The sequence below is a fragment of the Mauremys reevesii genome, linkage group 1 (assembly GCF_016161935.1).
Source record: "Mauremys reevesii isolate NIE-2019 linkage group 1, ASM1616193v1, whole genome shotgun sequence".
In the NCBI taxonomy this organism is placed as follows: Eukaryota; Metazoa; Chordata; order Testudines; family Geoemydidae; genus Mauremys; species Mauremys reevesii.
Genome location: NC_052623.1, coordinates 102,340,231 through 102,356,778, shown reverse-complemented (window position 1 = coordinate 102,356,778; position 16,548 = coordinate 102,340,231). Strand labels below are relative to the sequence as shown.

General features: G+C 36.8%; 1 protein-coding gene and 1 long non-coding RNA gene across 15 annotated transcripts in view; one reads left to right on the top strand and one right to left on the bottom strand.

Moving 5' to 3' along the window:
• Positions 1–15,779, top strand: part of DOCK9 (dedicator of cytokinesis 9) — a 312,141-nt gene extending 296,362 nt beyond the window's left edge. For all 13 annotated transcript variants that reach the window (XM_039482322.1, XM_039482303.1, XM_039482396.1 and 10 more), the window contains 5 exons: positions 1,165–1,375; positions 5,846–6,036; positions 10,600–10,700; positions 10,906–11,044; positions 14,533–15,779. In XM_039482322.1, coding sequence (XP_039338256.1) covers positions 1,165–1,375; positions 5,846–6,036; positions 10,600–10,700; positions 10,906–11,044; positions 14,533–14,655 — 765 coding nt within the window. In that variant the 3' untranslated portion in view covers positions 14,656–15,779. The remainder of the gene's footprint in view (positions 1–1,164; positions 1,376–5,845; positions 6,037–10,599; positions 10,701–10,905; positions 11,045–14,532) is intronic.
• LOC120369305 overlaps positions 6,347–16,548 on the bottom strand; it is a 128,172-nt gene continuing 117,970 nt past the window's right edge. The window contains exons 7-8 of one of the 2 annotated variants that reach the window (XR_005583070.1): positions 10,286–10,385; positions 6,347–6,427 (exon numbers count right to left, since the gene is read on the bottom strand). This is a non-coding gene — a long non-coding RNA (uncharacterized LOC120369305). Of the gene's footprint in view, positions 6,428–7,099; positions 7,168–10,285; positions 10,386–16,548 lie in introns of those variants that run through there. The other variant, XR_005583068.1, reaches the window with a different exon arrangement.

The window sequence follows — 16,548 nt, the reverse complement described above, 5'->3', positions numbered from 1 at the left end:
TCTTCCTTTCAGGAAAAACAGCCACAATACTATACAAAAATTGACCGTCAGAAGTATGTGGGGTTTATGATCCCTATCATCATAGTATTGGAGTGCCTCATAAACATGAATGAGTTTATCATAATAATTCCCCTGTGAGGTGTGGAAGTATAATTATTGCCACTTTACAGATGGCAAGTTGAGGCACAAATAGATAAAATTATATATTCAGAGTCACACAGGCAGTCTGTGGCAGAGGCAGTAATTTAAACCCATGTCTCCCAAGTCCCAACCCAGTGCTGTAATCACAAAGTGAAATCCTGACCCCATTAAAGTCAAAGACAAAACTCCCATTGTTTTCAGTTTCAAGATTTCACTCAATGACTTTGTTTGAATGTGTGTAGTGTTGTTATCGAGTTGATTTGTCATGTTCTGGTGACATTTCTGGGGTATTTTGTTTTAAGTTTAATTTTTCTATGTGATCTTTTGACTTGTTTTTTTGCTTTTGATAATACACCTTTACACCAATATAACGTGACCCAATGTAACACTAATTCGGATACAATGCGGTAAATCAGTGCTCCGGTGGGGTGGGGCTGCACGCTCCGGCGGATCAAAGCAAGTTTGATATAACGCGGTTTCACCTATAACGCGGTAAGATTTTTTGGCTCCCGAGGATAGCGTTATATCGGGGTAGAGGTGTATTTCTCTGTGAGATGGTATGCTAGAAAGAACATTTTTAACTAGTAATGATATAACAATAATAATTTTTTACTATCCTTGTACCAGCTGTAGAGAGACAGGACATCAGTATTTGTTTCCTCACTTTTGAGTACTCAATTGTGCAGACTTAATCTTCTGTTAATGTAGCGTCTTAATGGAATTTAATATAATTTGCTATGTTGACACTGCTCTGTGTATGTGTCTTATCTGCAGTCCTGTACTCTAAAAATGTAGAAAATCATGTCACTAGACAAATATACTAATGTTATACTATCACTGCCTGTAACTTTTAAGTTAATAAAGGAGGTACTTCAGTTTTGAAATCAGTGGCGCTCAGGGGTTTCACACCTGGATTTACTTGCAGAGCCAGAGCCAAATTTACTTTGTAAAAACTATACAATTTCAAATTAAAAAATCAACTTTAAATAGTTACAATTTAAATATTTTTCTATTTTTCTAAAGGTGAATCCCAAGGATTTGGACTCAAAATATGCATATATACAAGTTACACATGTAGTCCCATACTTTGAAGAAAAGGAATTGCAAGAGAGAAAAACAGAGTTTGAAAGAACTCACAATATTCGTCGTTTTATGTTTGAAATGCCCTTTACTCAATCTGGTAAAAGACGAGGAGGAGTGGAAGAACAGTGTAAACGACGAACTATTTTGACAGGTATTGTATGATGGATTTCTCTTTTAAAGAGGACTGCTTTTTTATTATGTCTTCATATTTAGCTCTTGGTGTTTGGAATTCTGTAAGTGAATAACCTCTTGTGTTTTGTCAGGAGAATCCCAATTCATTTCAAGGATTCCGTGCAAGACTGTTGATGGTAGCTACTAAAGCAAAATAAACTCGGAGTAGGTGTAGGCCAAACAAACTTCTTTGTTACATTTAAAAATACCATCATGAAGTGTATGTATAGTTTGAAAGAAAAGAAGTCCTCTTATGTTTCTGTAAGAGAGTATTGATCCAATGGCAGTACATTTTGTCATGTGATCCCTTTGCACTCCGATAACTGCTGATTAGAGAATGTGGAGGAAGATGACATAAGAATAGGATCCTACATAGCTTTTACTTTCAAATTAATATTTTTGTTTTGGATAAAGGGGTTCCTCAATCTTTTTTTTTGTGCTTATCTCCCTTACTTATGCAAAAAATAATAAGAATATGGAAACTAGGGCTAAGAGTTATCCCCATATCAGTTAGGGCTGTGATCTTGGATAAGACACCTCCATGGAAAACCTAAGAATCAATTATTGTGATTCAGCGAATGTCAATCTTCCTTCTTGGATTGGTACTTAATTAGTGCCTCAAGATGTTGTCAAAGATACCTATGTTACTGGAAGAGCTGCTGATCTGGCTGTGTCATAGGATTGAGTTCAGTAGGTTTGCTCTGTCATGAGCTTCCAGTATGATCTTGGGTGAGTCATTCACTAGTTTGTCTTAACTTTCCCATTGTTCTCTTTAAAATGAATATAATAAACTTCTCTATCTCTTATGGGTGTAGATGTAAGTGGCTGGATTCACTAATGCCTACAAAATACTTTGTGGTCTTTATATGGAAGGCACTACAGAAGTGTGAAGTGTTACATTTTAGCCAAAAGATAATATTTAAACCTGTGGTCCTGACCATTTATAGTAACTAAACTTCTCGCTAGGCTTTGATCTAAAGTAGGAGCATTAACCCAAATGTCCTTGTTGTATTACAGTTTGGGTATTTTCAGTCCACTTGCCTAAAAACCCTATGTTGTTTTTAAGTATTTTTCATTTTTCCATCCAGAAATATTGCATAGGGTTAGACTTGCTACTTGAGCAGTCTGGAGATTTTTCCAGTGGAAAATTCCAGTTCTCTGAAATCAAAACATTCTGCATGAATATATTAATTTCTATGAAACTTTTGACAGAAACCAGTTAGGTTCCATCGGAAACTTGCCTGGTTTCCTACCTGCCTCCTTGGCAGCCTGGGTTCCCAGATCTTCAGCTTCCCTAGCTTCCAGGACTTGAAACTCCATGGGACACCAGGTAGCATATTTCATTTTGGAATAACAAATTATTGTGGGCTTGCAGTTCCATGAAAAAAATGAAGTTTTTGGATTTTCATCCTGATTCAGGATTTAAAAAAAAAAAAATTCAATTTTTTTAAAGTTCTTTTCCCAGCCAGTTCTAGTAACTACACTTGTGTAGCTTGAGAACTTATTCTCCTTCTACAGTGCTTGCACAGCCTCCGCTGTTAGCATCCAGTGGGCCTGCTTGAACCCTCTTACTGCCACATCTTAAGCCAGAAGATATAAAGGGGAACTCTTTCCTAACTGCTATTTTGTTCTAGTTAACTCCCATAGGAGCAGCAAGTGAGAATCTACCAGCATCCTGGATGCTTTTCTGTCAGTACCCTTACTCTATCCAATATGGGTGTTTTTGTTTTTAGCTTTTTAGTTAGATTATTTGAGTTCTGCAGCATTGTGACCCTACTGGTGTTTGACCCCATTTACATAATCCTTCATTCTCCATTTCTATGTTGATTATACACCATGGTTAGCTCACAGGATTTGGGTCTTAATTCTTCTTTTTTCCGAGTCTCCATCTCCAGTTGGTACCATGGCTGATCCCAGTAAAAACACCATCTTTAAGCTTTGCCAATCAAAAAATACTATAATTGTTACTGATGACTATGTATGTTGCCTCGATGAGGGTCACAATGCAGATTAAATACACAGGCATCACTATCACCTTGAATTCAAAGGGAGTAGGAAGGCTGCCTCAAACTCCATCTGTTAGAAGAAGTGGTTAATGCCATTTGTCAGTGCTTGAGAAGCATGGAAAGGTCACATCAAAGGGCACCTCAGCATCACTCTCATGGCTAAGGCCAGTGCTGAGTCCACTGGCTCAACATCAAGGGGCTCCTCGATAGCTCTGACATTTGGGGTCAAAGCTAAGAATACCAGGAAGGCTGACTCAAAGACCTTTGACCTGGAAAACTTACACTTACTCTTTGAAGGTGACCTCCAGAGTATTTTTTTAATTGAATTTGTGCCTTTTTTCCTATTCAGTTTTTATCTTAGTAAAGCCAGAAATCACATATGTGGTCTTCCCTGTTTTAACTGGAGGACTACTTTGGGACTTGTCTGTACTGGAAAATGTATTGTGTTATACCACATTAACTAACATAGTGGTAAATACAACTTAGTTCACATTCTCCCTGCCCCCTTTGAATTAAGAGGAAAATTACAAGGAGATGTTACACAACACTACTATGACTACCTCAACAGTTATTAGTTAGCAAATATTATAACCTTGTATCATAGCTACAATGTGTACATCTATTGAATACATAATTTTAAAAAATAATACACACATTGGTACACCTCTATCCTGGGGAATTTCATTCTCCAGTGCAGTACCTGAAATAGATTGATCGCTTCTCGGATCAATCCGAGATCGCTTCTCGGCCTTCTGGCTGGGAAAGCATTATTTAATTTTCTGCTAGGAAAAGTATGGCTAAAGAGTTTAACAAGTTTAATTTATAATCCTGTTTTGTAAAACATTCTTTGGTGGAAAGTGGCATTTTATTGGATAGTGTGACAAAGTTCATCCTCTACGTTGGTGGGTCCTGCACTTATTGGCGGATTTGCTCGCCTCACAGATTCACCATGTGGGTCGGGAAACAGCCCAGAGACCTTCCCATCTGGTAGAAGCCACAGTCCAGGTCAATTCCTCCTGTGTCTGATCAGGAGTTGGGAGGCTTGGGGGGAACCTGGGCCCACCTTCTACTCTGGGTTCCAGCCCAGGGCCCTGTGGACTACAGCTGTCTAGAGTGCCTCCTGGTACAGCTGCGTGACAGCTACAACTCCCTGGGCTACTTCCCCAGGGCCTCCTCCCAACACCTTCTTTATCCTCACCACAGGACCTTTCTCCTGGTGCCTGATAATGCTTGTACTCCTCAGTCTTCCAGCAATATGTCTTCTCACTCTCAGCTCCTCGTGCCTCTTGCTCCCAGCTCCTCGCATGCATGCCACAAACTGAAGTGAGGTTCTTTTTAAACTCAGGTGCCCTGATTAGCTAGCCTGTCCTAACTGATTCTAGCAGTTTCTTAATTGGCTCCAGGTGTCTTAATTATCCTGCCTGTCTTAATTGGTTCTAGCAGGTTCCTGATTACTCTAGTGCAGCCCCTGCTCTGGTCACTCAGGGAACAGAAAACTACTCATCCAGTGACCAGTATATTTGCCCTCTACCAGACCCCTGTACCCCACTGGTCTGGGTCTGTCACAATAGTTACCAAATTATTACATTTTTATTATTCTCTAAAGCAATTAATGTATCTAATTTTAAAAAAAGTATAAACTTCCTTTGCAAAAGAAGTTCAATTTAAGCACATGATTTCTTTATTGCTTCTGAACTGCAATAAATTAGTTCACTTATATGCCAAGGTCAGGGCCTGATTATTTTACATACTGAGTCATACATACTGTTTCCATTAGGATTATAACAAACAGTACTTTTAAAAAGAAGTACTGCATATTTATGTCATTCATAAGTTACTACGTTGTAGACTTTGACATTTAAGACAGAGTTTCCTGAAGTATGAGGCACATCTCCTGGAATATGTAAATATTCAGCACCACATGGTGGAGTTGAAGGGGAGGCAGGAGTGATTGGCTTCATTTTCGTGAAAAGAGGATTGGGGACAGCTTTGAAAAGTTTGAAAAGTTAGGAATTTGGTAATCTACAAGAGCAAGGGAATTCAGAGTTGGCTAACACTTGATTTCAGTAGTAACAGAATCACACTTCTGAAAATCCCACCCAAAATCCCACATTTGGAATGTATTTATTTATTAACTAAAATGCCTTAAAAGGAAACCCTGAACTTTTTTTATACTATTGTCAAGCAATACTGAAGGCTAATACTGAAAGATATTGGAGAATAAACGTTCGTGGTGTTTTTCACTTTGTTTACTTTATGAATTTGGCAGCATTTTGTGTATCATGTAACAAGCGATTGTTTGCTGTATGGTTGTAGCAATAAAAAGCATTACTAGGAAAATAAAATTTTTTGAAGAATTTTGTAAAACTCCACCAACATATAAACTGTTTAAAATTAGCTTCATATAATCAGAAATTGATTACTTAATCTGTGTTTTTTCCTAGCTATACATTGTTTCCCCTATGTGAAAAAGCGCATTCCTGTAATGTATCAGCACCATACAGATCTAAACCCAATTGAAGTAGCCATTGATGAAATGAGCAAGAAGGTTGCAGAGCTCAGGCAGCTTTGTTCTTCAACTGAAGTAGATATGATCAAACTGCAGCTAAAGCTACAGGGAAGTGTCAGTGTTCAGGTAAGATCACATCCCTACCTGTGCACCAGATTTCATATATTGCTTTCCCCAACAAAATATGATAAATGAACTTTCAGCATTTTTATCTTTACAAAGTGTCCATTTTTATGTGAAATTATTGAATGTTTCATATAAAAAGTATGTATCATTCATTGTACTAGATTATTTTTCATAACAATCCGTAACAGCTTTTGACAATTAAACAAAGGACTCAAAGCTATGTGACTGACTTGTATGACCATCTTAGCTCCTTTTGGTTCCAGAGCGAGAGGCTGGAACAGGAATAAAACACTAGCTTCTCAAATAACGGGTAAATTAATTCATTTAATTGGGTTCAAATGTTCTGTTCCAACTTAATCGTTTTTAGGTTTGAATTCCAGTCAGACGCTTTCTGAAAAAAGAAGCCCAAAAAGTGTCAGAACAGGGAGGGGAAAAGAGTGAAAATTGGAGCAGATAATGAACATAAAGTTTAAAAAAAAAACCATGGGTTGAGAGAACATTTATAAGAGGAAAAAATTGTATACGTGTGTGAGATGATATTGGGGGAACTGGTAGCAAGCAGTATATAGGTTGGTTAGCACTTTCCAGGCATACTGTTCTATGACATAGGACCTTGGCCTCATTTAGTGGACACAATGGATGCACAAAGGGACAGAATTAAGGTTGCCCCGACAACCTTAAATCTAGCACTTTCTGACTTTTGAGTGCTTGTCTTTACAACCTAAATGAGGTGTTTTTAATATAGCTTTTGTGTGCATGAGTTTATTTATTTATATATATATATATATATATATATATATATATATACTCTCTCTCTCTCTCTCTCTCTCTCTCTCTCTCAAAGCCACTCATTTGTACCGTCATCACTTTTGAGGGTGAAAGCCCATCTCTAAAACGGGTTTTCCTTTAGCTATTAAACCTTTTGTTTCTTTATTTATAATTATGTGACAATTTCAAAATTGTGATAGGTTGTAAAACAGTGTTAAAAAAGATGTCTCCAACCAGCGTGCAACACATACATACACAAGATGCCATTGGAAGTAGCAGTAGGCTGGTGCTTTCAGGCAGGCTCTGTGGATTGCAGTGCAGTCACTGCTAGCCTTCCCCTCTGTTGTTGACATAGGAAACTACCTGAGGATGGTATCAGAGATTCTATATTCAAAAAACTAAAGGGAGAAATTATCAGGGGCCTCAAAATGAACTACATTACAAATTTTGATTTAAAGAACGAAGATTGGTGATCTGCTCAGTGTGACCATCTCTTTTTCTAGATGGCGAGCAATGATGATTATGTAGCTTTCAAACACTAACATAGGAAAAGTAGCTATGTCCTCACAGTTTAAAAAATTTAAGCTTCAGCAAAGATGAGTCCATCAACAATTTTATATTGTACAGGGACAATACTTATATGCAGTACAGCTCATTTCATGATGCACTCACTATGCTTTACAAAATGAAATTACCATAGAGATAAATAGAATGAAGAGCTGAAGAACTTGGAGTTTTGGGAAGTATTGAATATGAGGCATGACTCTAATCAAAGTAATTAATAACAGTGAATAAAATTGTCAGGTGACAGCTGTTTGGCTTGTGTGAAATGAGTTGTCCACATAGCAAGGAACCATTGGGCTCCCCTACAAGAATTGAGAGGTAGTTAGTACACAGGGGCCCCTTCTCAAAAACTTCCCCAATAGTAGCCTGGCAACCATTTCAGACTCAAAAGGGTGCACCATCTAGAAAAAGGTTTTGATCCCTAGACAGCGACAACCCTCCCCCCCCAAAAAATAGAAACCTAAACATTTATAAAAGGCCAGAAAAGAAGAAAAAGTTAAGAATCCTGATCTTTCTGAACTTTAGCTCATCCTCTAAAGAAGAGGAACTGTCAGCTTTAGACCATGATAACCTCAAGCCATATGAGCAGGAGAGAGTCTTTTCTCCCAGATGTGTTTGAGGCCTTGTTGAAGAAAGTGGTGGACACCATCAGTATTCATCCAAAAAGAGAGGATGAGCAAGCAAAGTCCGGAAGCAGGTCCACAAACAAGACAGAATTTTCCATCTCCCTACGCCCTTCTTTGAAGAATTCTTTAGGCAAGAACATATACTCCTTAAGATTAATGTATCTGTGGGTAAGAATGTGAGAATTCTTGCAGAAGTTTAATTCTTTCCTAAAGCCTCATACCTGAGCCATCCTGAGAAGTGGCTTTAAAGCTTTGTTATGAATCATCAGAACTACTCTGGCAACTACTTTTCACAAAGGACATGGTATCATAAGCCTCACCTCCAAAACCACAATGAGTTTCATTGCTAAAGAAAATACTCCCTGGCTATTGTTTCAGAATGGACATATCCGTGGACTCTATGAGGCTGGCAGAGAGGGCCATAGCCACAAACTCTGTAGCTGAACACCAACTTTGGCTCCAACTCTGGGTAGAGGTTAATTACTCTTAGCAAATTCTCTGTGCCTCAGAATTCTCTGGCAGACTCTCATTTGAGGGAAAAGCTTGAATTGGTAATAAACAATAATACAGACAAGCCAAAGAGTTTGCTTCCCCTGTGAGGGCAGAACTTCCTTTCATTCCTACTCACAACAAAGATTAAAGAGAATGATTCCTGGTAACAGAGCATCATGAGGAAACTTGGATCAAAAAGTCAATCCAGACCCTCCTTGCAGTCCAAGTCATTAGTGAGACTGCAACTGAGCATGTCTCTGCCCGGAAATAAATCTACGATTGTGGATATCTCACTTCTTAGATGCACGATTTTGGTCAGCCTTAGGCAGGGGTCTGGGAGACCCCAATAACTGATACTCTCTGAAGTTCCATTCTCCTCCCTTCCTTTTATACCTCATCCAGCCTCGAGAGAGGGTGAGAAATGACAACCAATGCAAAAAGATATTGCATCTCCTAGGAGCAACAGAGCCTGTCTCGTAAAGGATGGGGTATTTTTTTTAGAATGTAAGGCCTCCAGGTTGGGGATTATCTCTTATCTGTATTTGCACAGTACCCATCCAATGGGTCATTTATGTGCTATCACAAATATTTACTAATAAATAACAAAGGTTGAGAACCATTCCCAACAAGAAGTGCCCTCATCTGGTAGTGGAAATAGAAGCCCACAAGACCGTAGGATTCAGACACAAAATCCTCACCACAGATGACAGACTTTAGGATAGGAAGCACCCCTGAAGGACTGCAATAAGCAGGGAACATGGCCATGGTCAAAGTGTCTCCAAAGCATCAAATTCCTAGAGATAGAAATGATGAGGCTAGCTTCATAGGACTGCTAATTCACCTGCGATAGTAGAATGCGCTGGTTCAGCCAGACAACAGACAATACAATGACCATGGCAGGCACTAGTCATCTGAACCAAACTGTTGGCAGATAAATTCAAAATGGTTTCTGAATCAGGAAGTGTTCAACTGATATCCCAGAAGGTAGGCCATCCCCAGAAAGGTTATTTACATCCAATCTGTTGTAGGTATTTGGGCACTGAAGAAGCAGATTGACGATCTTTGAGAATAGACTATGGCTCGCAGGTGGCCAAATGGGTTTATGTACAGGACCCTAACCCTCTTACCACCTACTTTCCTGAACTATTCCTACTATCTGAACTAGTAGAAGAAACAAATATCACCGCTCCCCAAATTAGCCAAGAAGATTGTGGTACTCGGGCCTAATGGAGCTATAGTAGAGGTCATCAATCTCTCTCCCCAGTGGTAGTGATCTCCTATCCCAGGTCTTGACTTTCCAATCTGCACTACCTGAGCCTGTTAGCTTAACTATTGCTCTAGCATTTTTCATATTTTCAATGAAGCTATGTGACCGGTCTTTGAGAGCCCCTGGTGTCTCTCAGTTCTCATTGACTCAATTCTAGCAGGTGAAGGATCCATTCATTGGTAAAGGACTGTTAAGCATGCTGTCTCTAAAAAAAGATATTTATTGTTACTGTATATTTATTTAGATAGCATTATTTCTGGAAGTGCTAGCCAGGTCTTGAACTGTACAGGCCTTCCCCAAAGAGTTTACAATCTTATGCTTTAAGATGAGCCTCAGCAGGTGGGTAAAATGGAGAGAGTGAATGGGGTAACAGTAACATGAGCATGTTTTTGCACAGGGAAGGTGTGTGCACAATTTTAGATAGTTTGCGGGGGGGGGTTAAATAATGGAGATAAATAAGCAGATCAGTATGAGCTCACCATCTACCTAGCATAGTAAGGAAGACAAATTTCCTATTTGTTGGCAGTCTTACCAGAGATTGTATTTTGCTGCCACCCTTCCCTCTAGGTCCCCCAGGTCAGGATGCATCACATTGAGATGGCAGCATGGGGAAATATATTGATGTGTTGTACCTGTTGAATAAACAAAGGAGTTTTGTTTCCTATTTTATCTATTCAGTACTTTCAACAAACAATAAATTCACTTAAGAAGAACAAACCAACCTAGCCATAACAATTTGTTTCACTATATATGTGTGTAGGTATAAATATATATAAATGCTTTAGCTGGGACAATATGGTAATATAGCAAATCAACTTTATTTTAAATTCTTTTGTCTTGTTTTAGGTTAATGCTGGTCCATTAGCATATGCAAGAGCTTTCTTAGATGACACAAATACCAAAAAGTATCCAGACAATAAAGTGAAATTACTGAAGGAAGTTTTCAGGTAAACTGTCTGAATGTACACTGAATAACTTTTTAAAGACTGATGTTTTAGGCAAGTTTTGTTTTAGTCATTTACTTTAACATTACCAACGTCCTTGCCACACTAACAAGGTATTCTAAAACTAACAAGTAGCATTTGACATTTCTCCTCTGGATTTTGCATAAACGTTGTATCTTTTTCTTTTCTATTTTTTATACAACTTCAGACAATTTGTTGAGGCTTGTGGTCTTGCTTTGGGTATAAATGAACGACTTATAAAGGAAGATCAGTTAGAATATCAAGAAGAAATGAAGGCTAACTACAGAGAAATGGCAAAAGAACTTTCTGAAATAATGCACGAACAAGTATGTACTGAATCCTAAATACTATATATAAACGCCATCCAGGATATAGTCAACCATGCTATAATATGCACCATTACCTATAGGGGAAATATTCAAACTTTTTTTTTTTCAGTGTTCTACTCTTGCATCAGAAGTCTCCTACTGTCCTGTGGTCACAACATGGTTTTCTCTAATTTTGTCAATAATTTGTCATATTTGTAAATGTTCACACACATTTACTGCAAATGCAAATGAAATAATTTAATATTTTAAAATAATCATTAATAATCAACAAGGATACAACAAAAACCCATAAATTATTTTTTTTTAAATTGACGGTCAGTGAGTAGTCTACATGGAGCTAAGTACAAAAGTTACTGTAAGTAGTCTTTACCCTACATAAGTTTTACTGAAATGATCCCATGTTAATTGTCACAGAGTAATAATTTAATAGAGAGGAGGTGGCTTAAGACTTCACTTTTTAATGCTGAGAGAGGACATTTTTGTTGACTTGAGCCAAAATTTCTTTAAAATAAAAAATACTTAAATACTAAGATTTTTTCTTTTAAGAAACTTAAGCATACATATTATAATTATGTATAATACCTACATATACAATTTTCTTCTGAAATAATATTCATTCTGACAATGTTATATGCAGTAAATATTTTGTGTAAGTGTGAACTATGATTTTCTTAGATATATTAATTATAGAATTTAAATATCTGTCCATAAATCATTTTGTACTCATTTCATTTTGTGATTGGCACCTTACAGTCTTGTTCACAATGTCATCTCTCCCTACAAAGGGTTTTCTGTTCTGTAGAGTGAATTCCATTTAATAACATTCATTGAGTTCTTGTTCTTGCAGAGGAGTGGGATTTTAAATGCATAGAACTGTAAGTTACATCAGTGTATCATCTTTAAATTTTTTATTTCTTAATTGTCTTTAGTTAACGTCATGTTCAAAATGTTATGGTGAAGCTTGGAGCATAGCAAGTGCTATATAAGACTATTCGCACACGTACATCTTCTCTATCATACTTTTTCAAAGAAGAACATTTACTACACACACGACTTTTATAGTGTCACACAGCATAATGTGGGCATAGAAAACACATTTATTCTACAAAAACTATAAAAATTGTATTTACATATTCAGCGCCAGCTTTAGTGCCTTTTTAATTTTTTTACATACCCGGCGGCAGTCCGGGTCTTCAGCGGCACTGCAGCGGCAGGGGGTCCGGACCGAGTGAAGGACCCCTCGCCGCCGAAGTGCTGCCGAAGACCTGGACCGTGGCCGGGTATTCGAATCGGGCCCCACAGTTCCTAAAGCCGGCCCTGTACATATTGGCATAAATGTATATGACCTTTCAACAGCTCTAGAGTGAATTTTTTTCCCTGCTGCAAAGAGCTTATAGTTGAATGCAGAAAAGACTTGGGACAACAGTGCAAATGAGGACGTCTATATAGGAAAGAAGTGGGTTTAGAAGAAATGAGATTGTGCTTGGTGGACAAAAAATGGGACAGTTTGACTAATAATATTTGAACCTGATGTGGTAAAAGGCAGGAATCCAGTGGAGACGTTCAAAAAGAAGGATAATATGGCTTTAATGACAGGTGTTGACTGAGCAGCAGCATATTTTGGATAAGATAACGGAGGTATATGTGAGACATAGGAGGCCATAGAGAAGAGCATTACAATAATAAGAGGAAAATGGCAAAGATGTGGACAAATGCTTTAGCAATGGCAATGGGGAGGGAAAGGCTGTATGTTAATATTACATAGGAAGAAATAATAGGACATAATGAGAACTTGAATGTGGTCAAGAGGATGGAGGAGATTGAGGAATCTAAAATAACACTGCAGTTAAAAGTCTAGAAAGATGATAGCATTTTAGCAACATGAGCGAGAGGAGGGATTATAGAGACGTTAAGCAGAACTAGGAAAAAATTGATTTAAGATGAGTGCAGGACGTTAGGAGTAGATGTTTGAGGAATAGACATGGGGCATGAGGATAAAATTGATTCCCTTACATAGTTTCCCTTCCTGTGATTGTAAAACCTGATACATGATCTACTATAAGGCTGCAGTAATGTACACTACTGTCATCATATTGCCAGTATGATGTTCTTATACAAATATGATACATTAGAAAATGTGCTAATTCAGTTAAATGTTAGTTAAAAGTGAAATGAGTCATTCTTTACAAGTTTTAAATTAAATTTCAACATTTGAAGGTCCTTATTGAGCAATAAAATTACAGTGTAAATTTAAATTTTAATTACAAATTATAATTCACAGGAAGCCTTTTATCTGGAATTCATTTTGAATTCTTTAAAAAATAGATTTTATGTGACTGTACCTTATTTCTATAGTTCAGAAATTCACAGAACATTTCAGCAATTTAATTTTTGTTCTGCAGGCAATGAAAAAGCAAATTAATATCAACTGCCCTAAATAATTAGTATAGAGATTAAACAGTTGATTGCAAGAAACTTTAAATGTTATATGAAGGGGTTTTTTTATATACAAATGAATCTTAACAGACTTCTCTCTTTCTCTCCTCTGCTGCTCGCAAACATGATCAGATGGGATGGTAATATTTTTTGTTTCTGATTTCAGGGTCTCTCTCTAGTTTTGTATAATTCCTTTTTACAACTGTAGCACAGGATGAACACTTTGCTTCATGGCACAAAACTGACTTGATTTAGGAATAGACTTTAGGTCTCTTTAATCCTTTTTCCTACATCCAAAGTATATTATGGAGTCAGAGTGGCCATTTCTCACTGTGTAAGATACCTTTTTTGTGAGTCCATAGGCACCATCCTGAGGAATATGCTGTTCCACACTCCTGGTATGGAAATAACACAGCCATTAGGGAAGAAGATAACCTAGTTTCAGAGGGAGAATGGTGGAAGAGCAGCCCTAGTGGCAAAGCACAGCAAGGGTTTTGAATGATTAACAAAGCTTTTGTATTAGCATTTTTTATATTTATCATTGAAATTGTCCATAATTCTTTCTCTGACAACAGTCAAGAGTAAAACTTTTTTGTGTTTGGCTGAGACGTGAATGGTCTACAAATGGACTTTCATTTTTATAATGCCCACTGTCTGTCTGCATTTTTCCAAACTAGCTGAGATTTGATGATTGCTTCCTCCTTCCATCAGAGTTATTTCTATTGTTAACTTGTGAAAGGGGAGCTGTCTGAGTCTCAGCTAGCAAGAAAAGTATAATCATTTAATTAGGAAGGTGTATCATCTGATGTTGTAGCAAGGTTTAGCACCCAATGCAATACTAGAATTGGATTCCTGGGAATAATGTTAACCACCACAAAAGAGAAAATTGTATGCCATTGAAGACAATATGAAAAATAGACTAGATAAATTATACATTCTGAAAATACCCCACTGTTTTATTGAGTTTATTTAATTATTTTATATGTGATTTTGTGTACCTGTGATCAATTTTTGGGTAAAGTTATAGCTCTGTTTATTTTCCATTTAAGATTGTTCCTGTTGAAGAAAAGACCAGTGTTATGTCTAATTCACTACACATTTTCAACGCCATAAGTGGAACTCCAACAAGCACAGCAGTTCATGGGATTCCCAGTTCTTCTTCAGTTGCATGAGTGTTTTGTAAAGGAAAGTAATTTTTCTTAATATATGCATGGATTTGCTTTATTATTTGCACACTCAGGATGATTTTAAAGCTAAATATTGGACACGTGCAAGCCATGTAAATTAGCACACTAAAACACTGAGCACACTAAATCTCGGGACTGGCGGGAATAAACAATAGTGGTGGTAGACTTCTTTAAATAGAAAGGTGAGCATATATTTTTAAGTTTTGCTGGCAATATTAAAAGTTTTCATGTCTTTGCAGAGGTCTGTCTTGGGGACTTTTATGATAGTTAATTTCTCTTTTTCCTTAGAAAGTATTATTAAAATGAATGGCACATTACAAAACGGTGGTGTAGAATGTACATTTGCAGATATATAATATTCAGATATTCTTTTTATGTATGGCACATACAGATTGATTCCAAGTTCAAGAACTATTTTGGGACTAGATCGAGACACTAATTTTTTTTTTTAATTTAATGGAACTGACACTAGCAGCTTTTGTACCATTGACAAATTGTTGTGCTCCATTTTATACCTTGTCGGCATATTGAAAGTATGTGAGCTTAAAGCTGATGGAAAAATTAAGTACAACCAAAGGTCTGTATTAATGAACACCAAGCACCAAGTTACACTAGAATATAAGTAGTGGTAAACTGATTTGTACATATTGTTTGTTAATACAGTCCATAGATTCTGTACATAAATGTATTACATTTCTAAACAATTTTTAAATAGTCATAGCAGCTCTCAAGCCTTCTGCTTTAAATTTAATTGTGACATATTTGTGCTCATTCCAAGTATATGCTATATACAGTTTGTTTATTCTTGTATATAAATAAGTGCAATATGAAGATGTATACAGTCTTTGCAATGTTAGGTTTATACACTGTTTTGAAAAAAATCATCCCTTTTGCCAAAGCAATGGAATACAAAATAGGTGATCATATTCTGTTAATGGTGATGTAATTTAAAGCTTTTACCATATTATTGTTCTTTTAAGACACTAATTTAGTAATTTTATATTTGGGGAAATAAAGGTTTTAAATTTTATTTAACTGGAAGCACTGTCCTGCTGTAATTAAACATTCTGTACTACATCTGTATTAAAAAAAAGTAGCTAATTTCTCTACGATGTGTTCTGGGTTCTATTATTTTATAGTTTATACATTAAGGAGCAAGAACTAAAAAAATTCACTCATACAAAATTAGATTATTGCCATTAAAATATGACAAATACAATATGGAAGTTCTATGAATTATTTCTCTACAGAGGTGTTATTACCTGTGGTATACTCCTACACATTCATTATTGTTAGTTTATTACCTCCATAGAAATTCTGCTCACTGAAGCAGTCCTTTCATTAATCCATCCAAAAAATACTTGTAGTAATAACTTATGCTGCCCTTAATAACCAGTAAATTAGTTCCATTGACCCCTCCGCCAAAAAAAAATTTTTTTTCATCAAGCAATACTTAAGAAATTTTCCTCATCCTTACAGCATGGATGTGGTGACATTTTCATTAGTAAGGGGTGAATATCTATTGTCATTGTTTGCCAATGGTATTTGAAGAGACATCATTTTTGTTTTATATCACTAATACATAGTAAGTATTGGCTCTCCTGGTATTTAGGTGAAATTCTGAATAACACTGCTTCAAATATATTGTTGAAAGATACGTATTTGCAAAAAAGGGGGGGTTGTTTTACTTTAAAAAGGGAAGTAGCTGGGGAAGTAAAAAGGGTAGTGGCTAGTGAACACTTGAGGCTGTAGCAAGACAGACTTCTTTCTTATGAGTCCTCCATCTTTGTATCAGTCATCTGTGGATATGGGAACCCCTTATAGATATGTGTAGCTACCCTCAAAACTCATTTTATGTGTTGGGAAAATGTCCCTTCA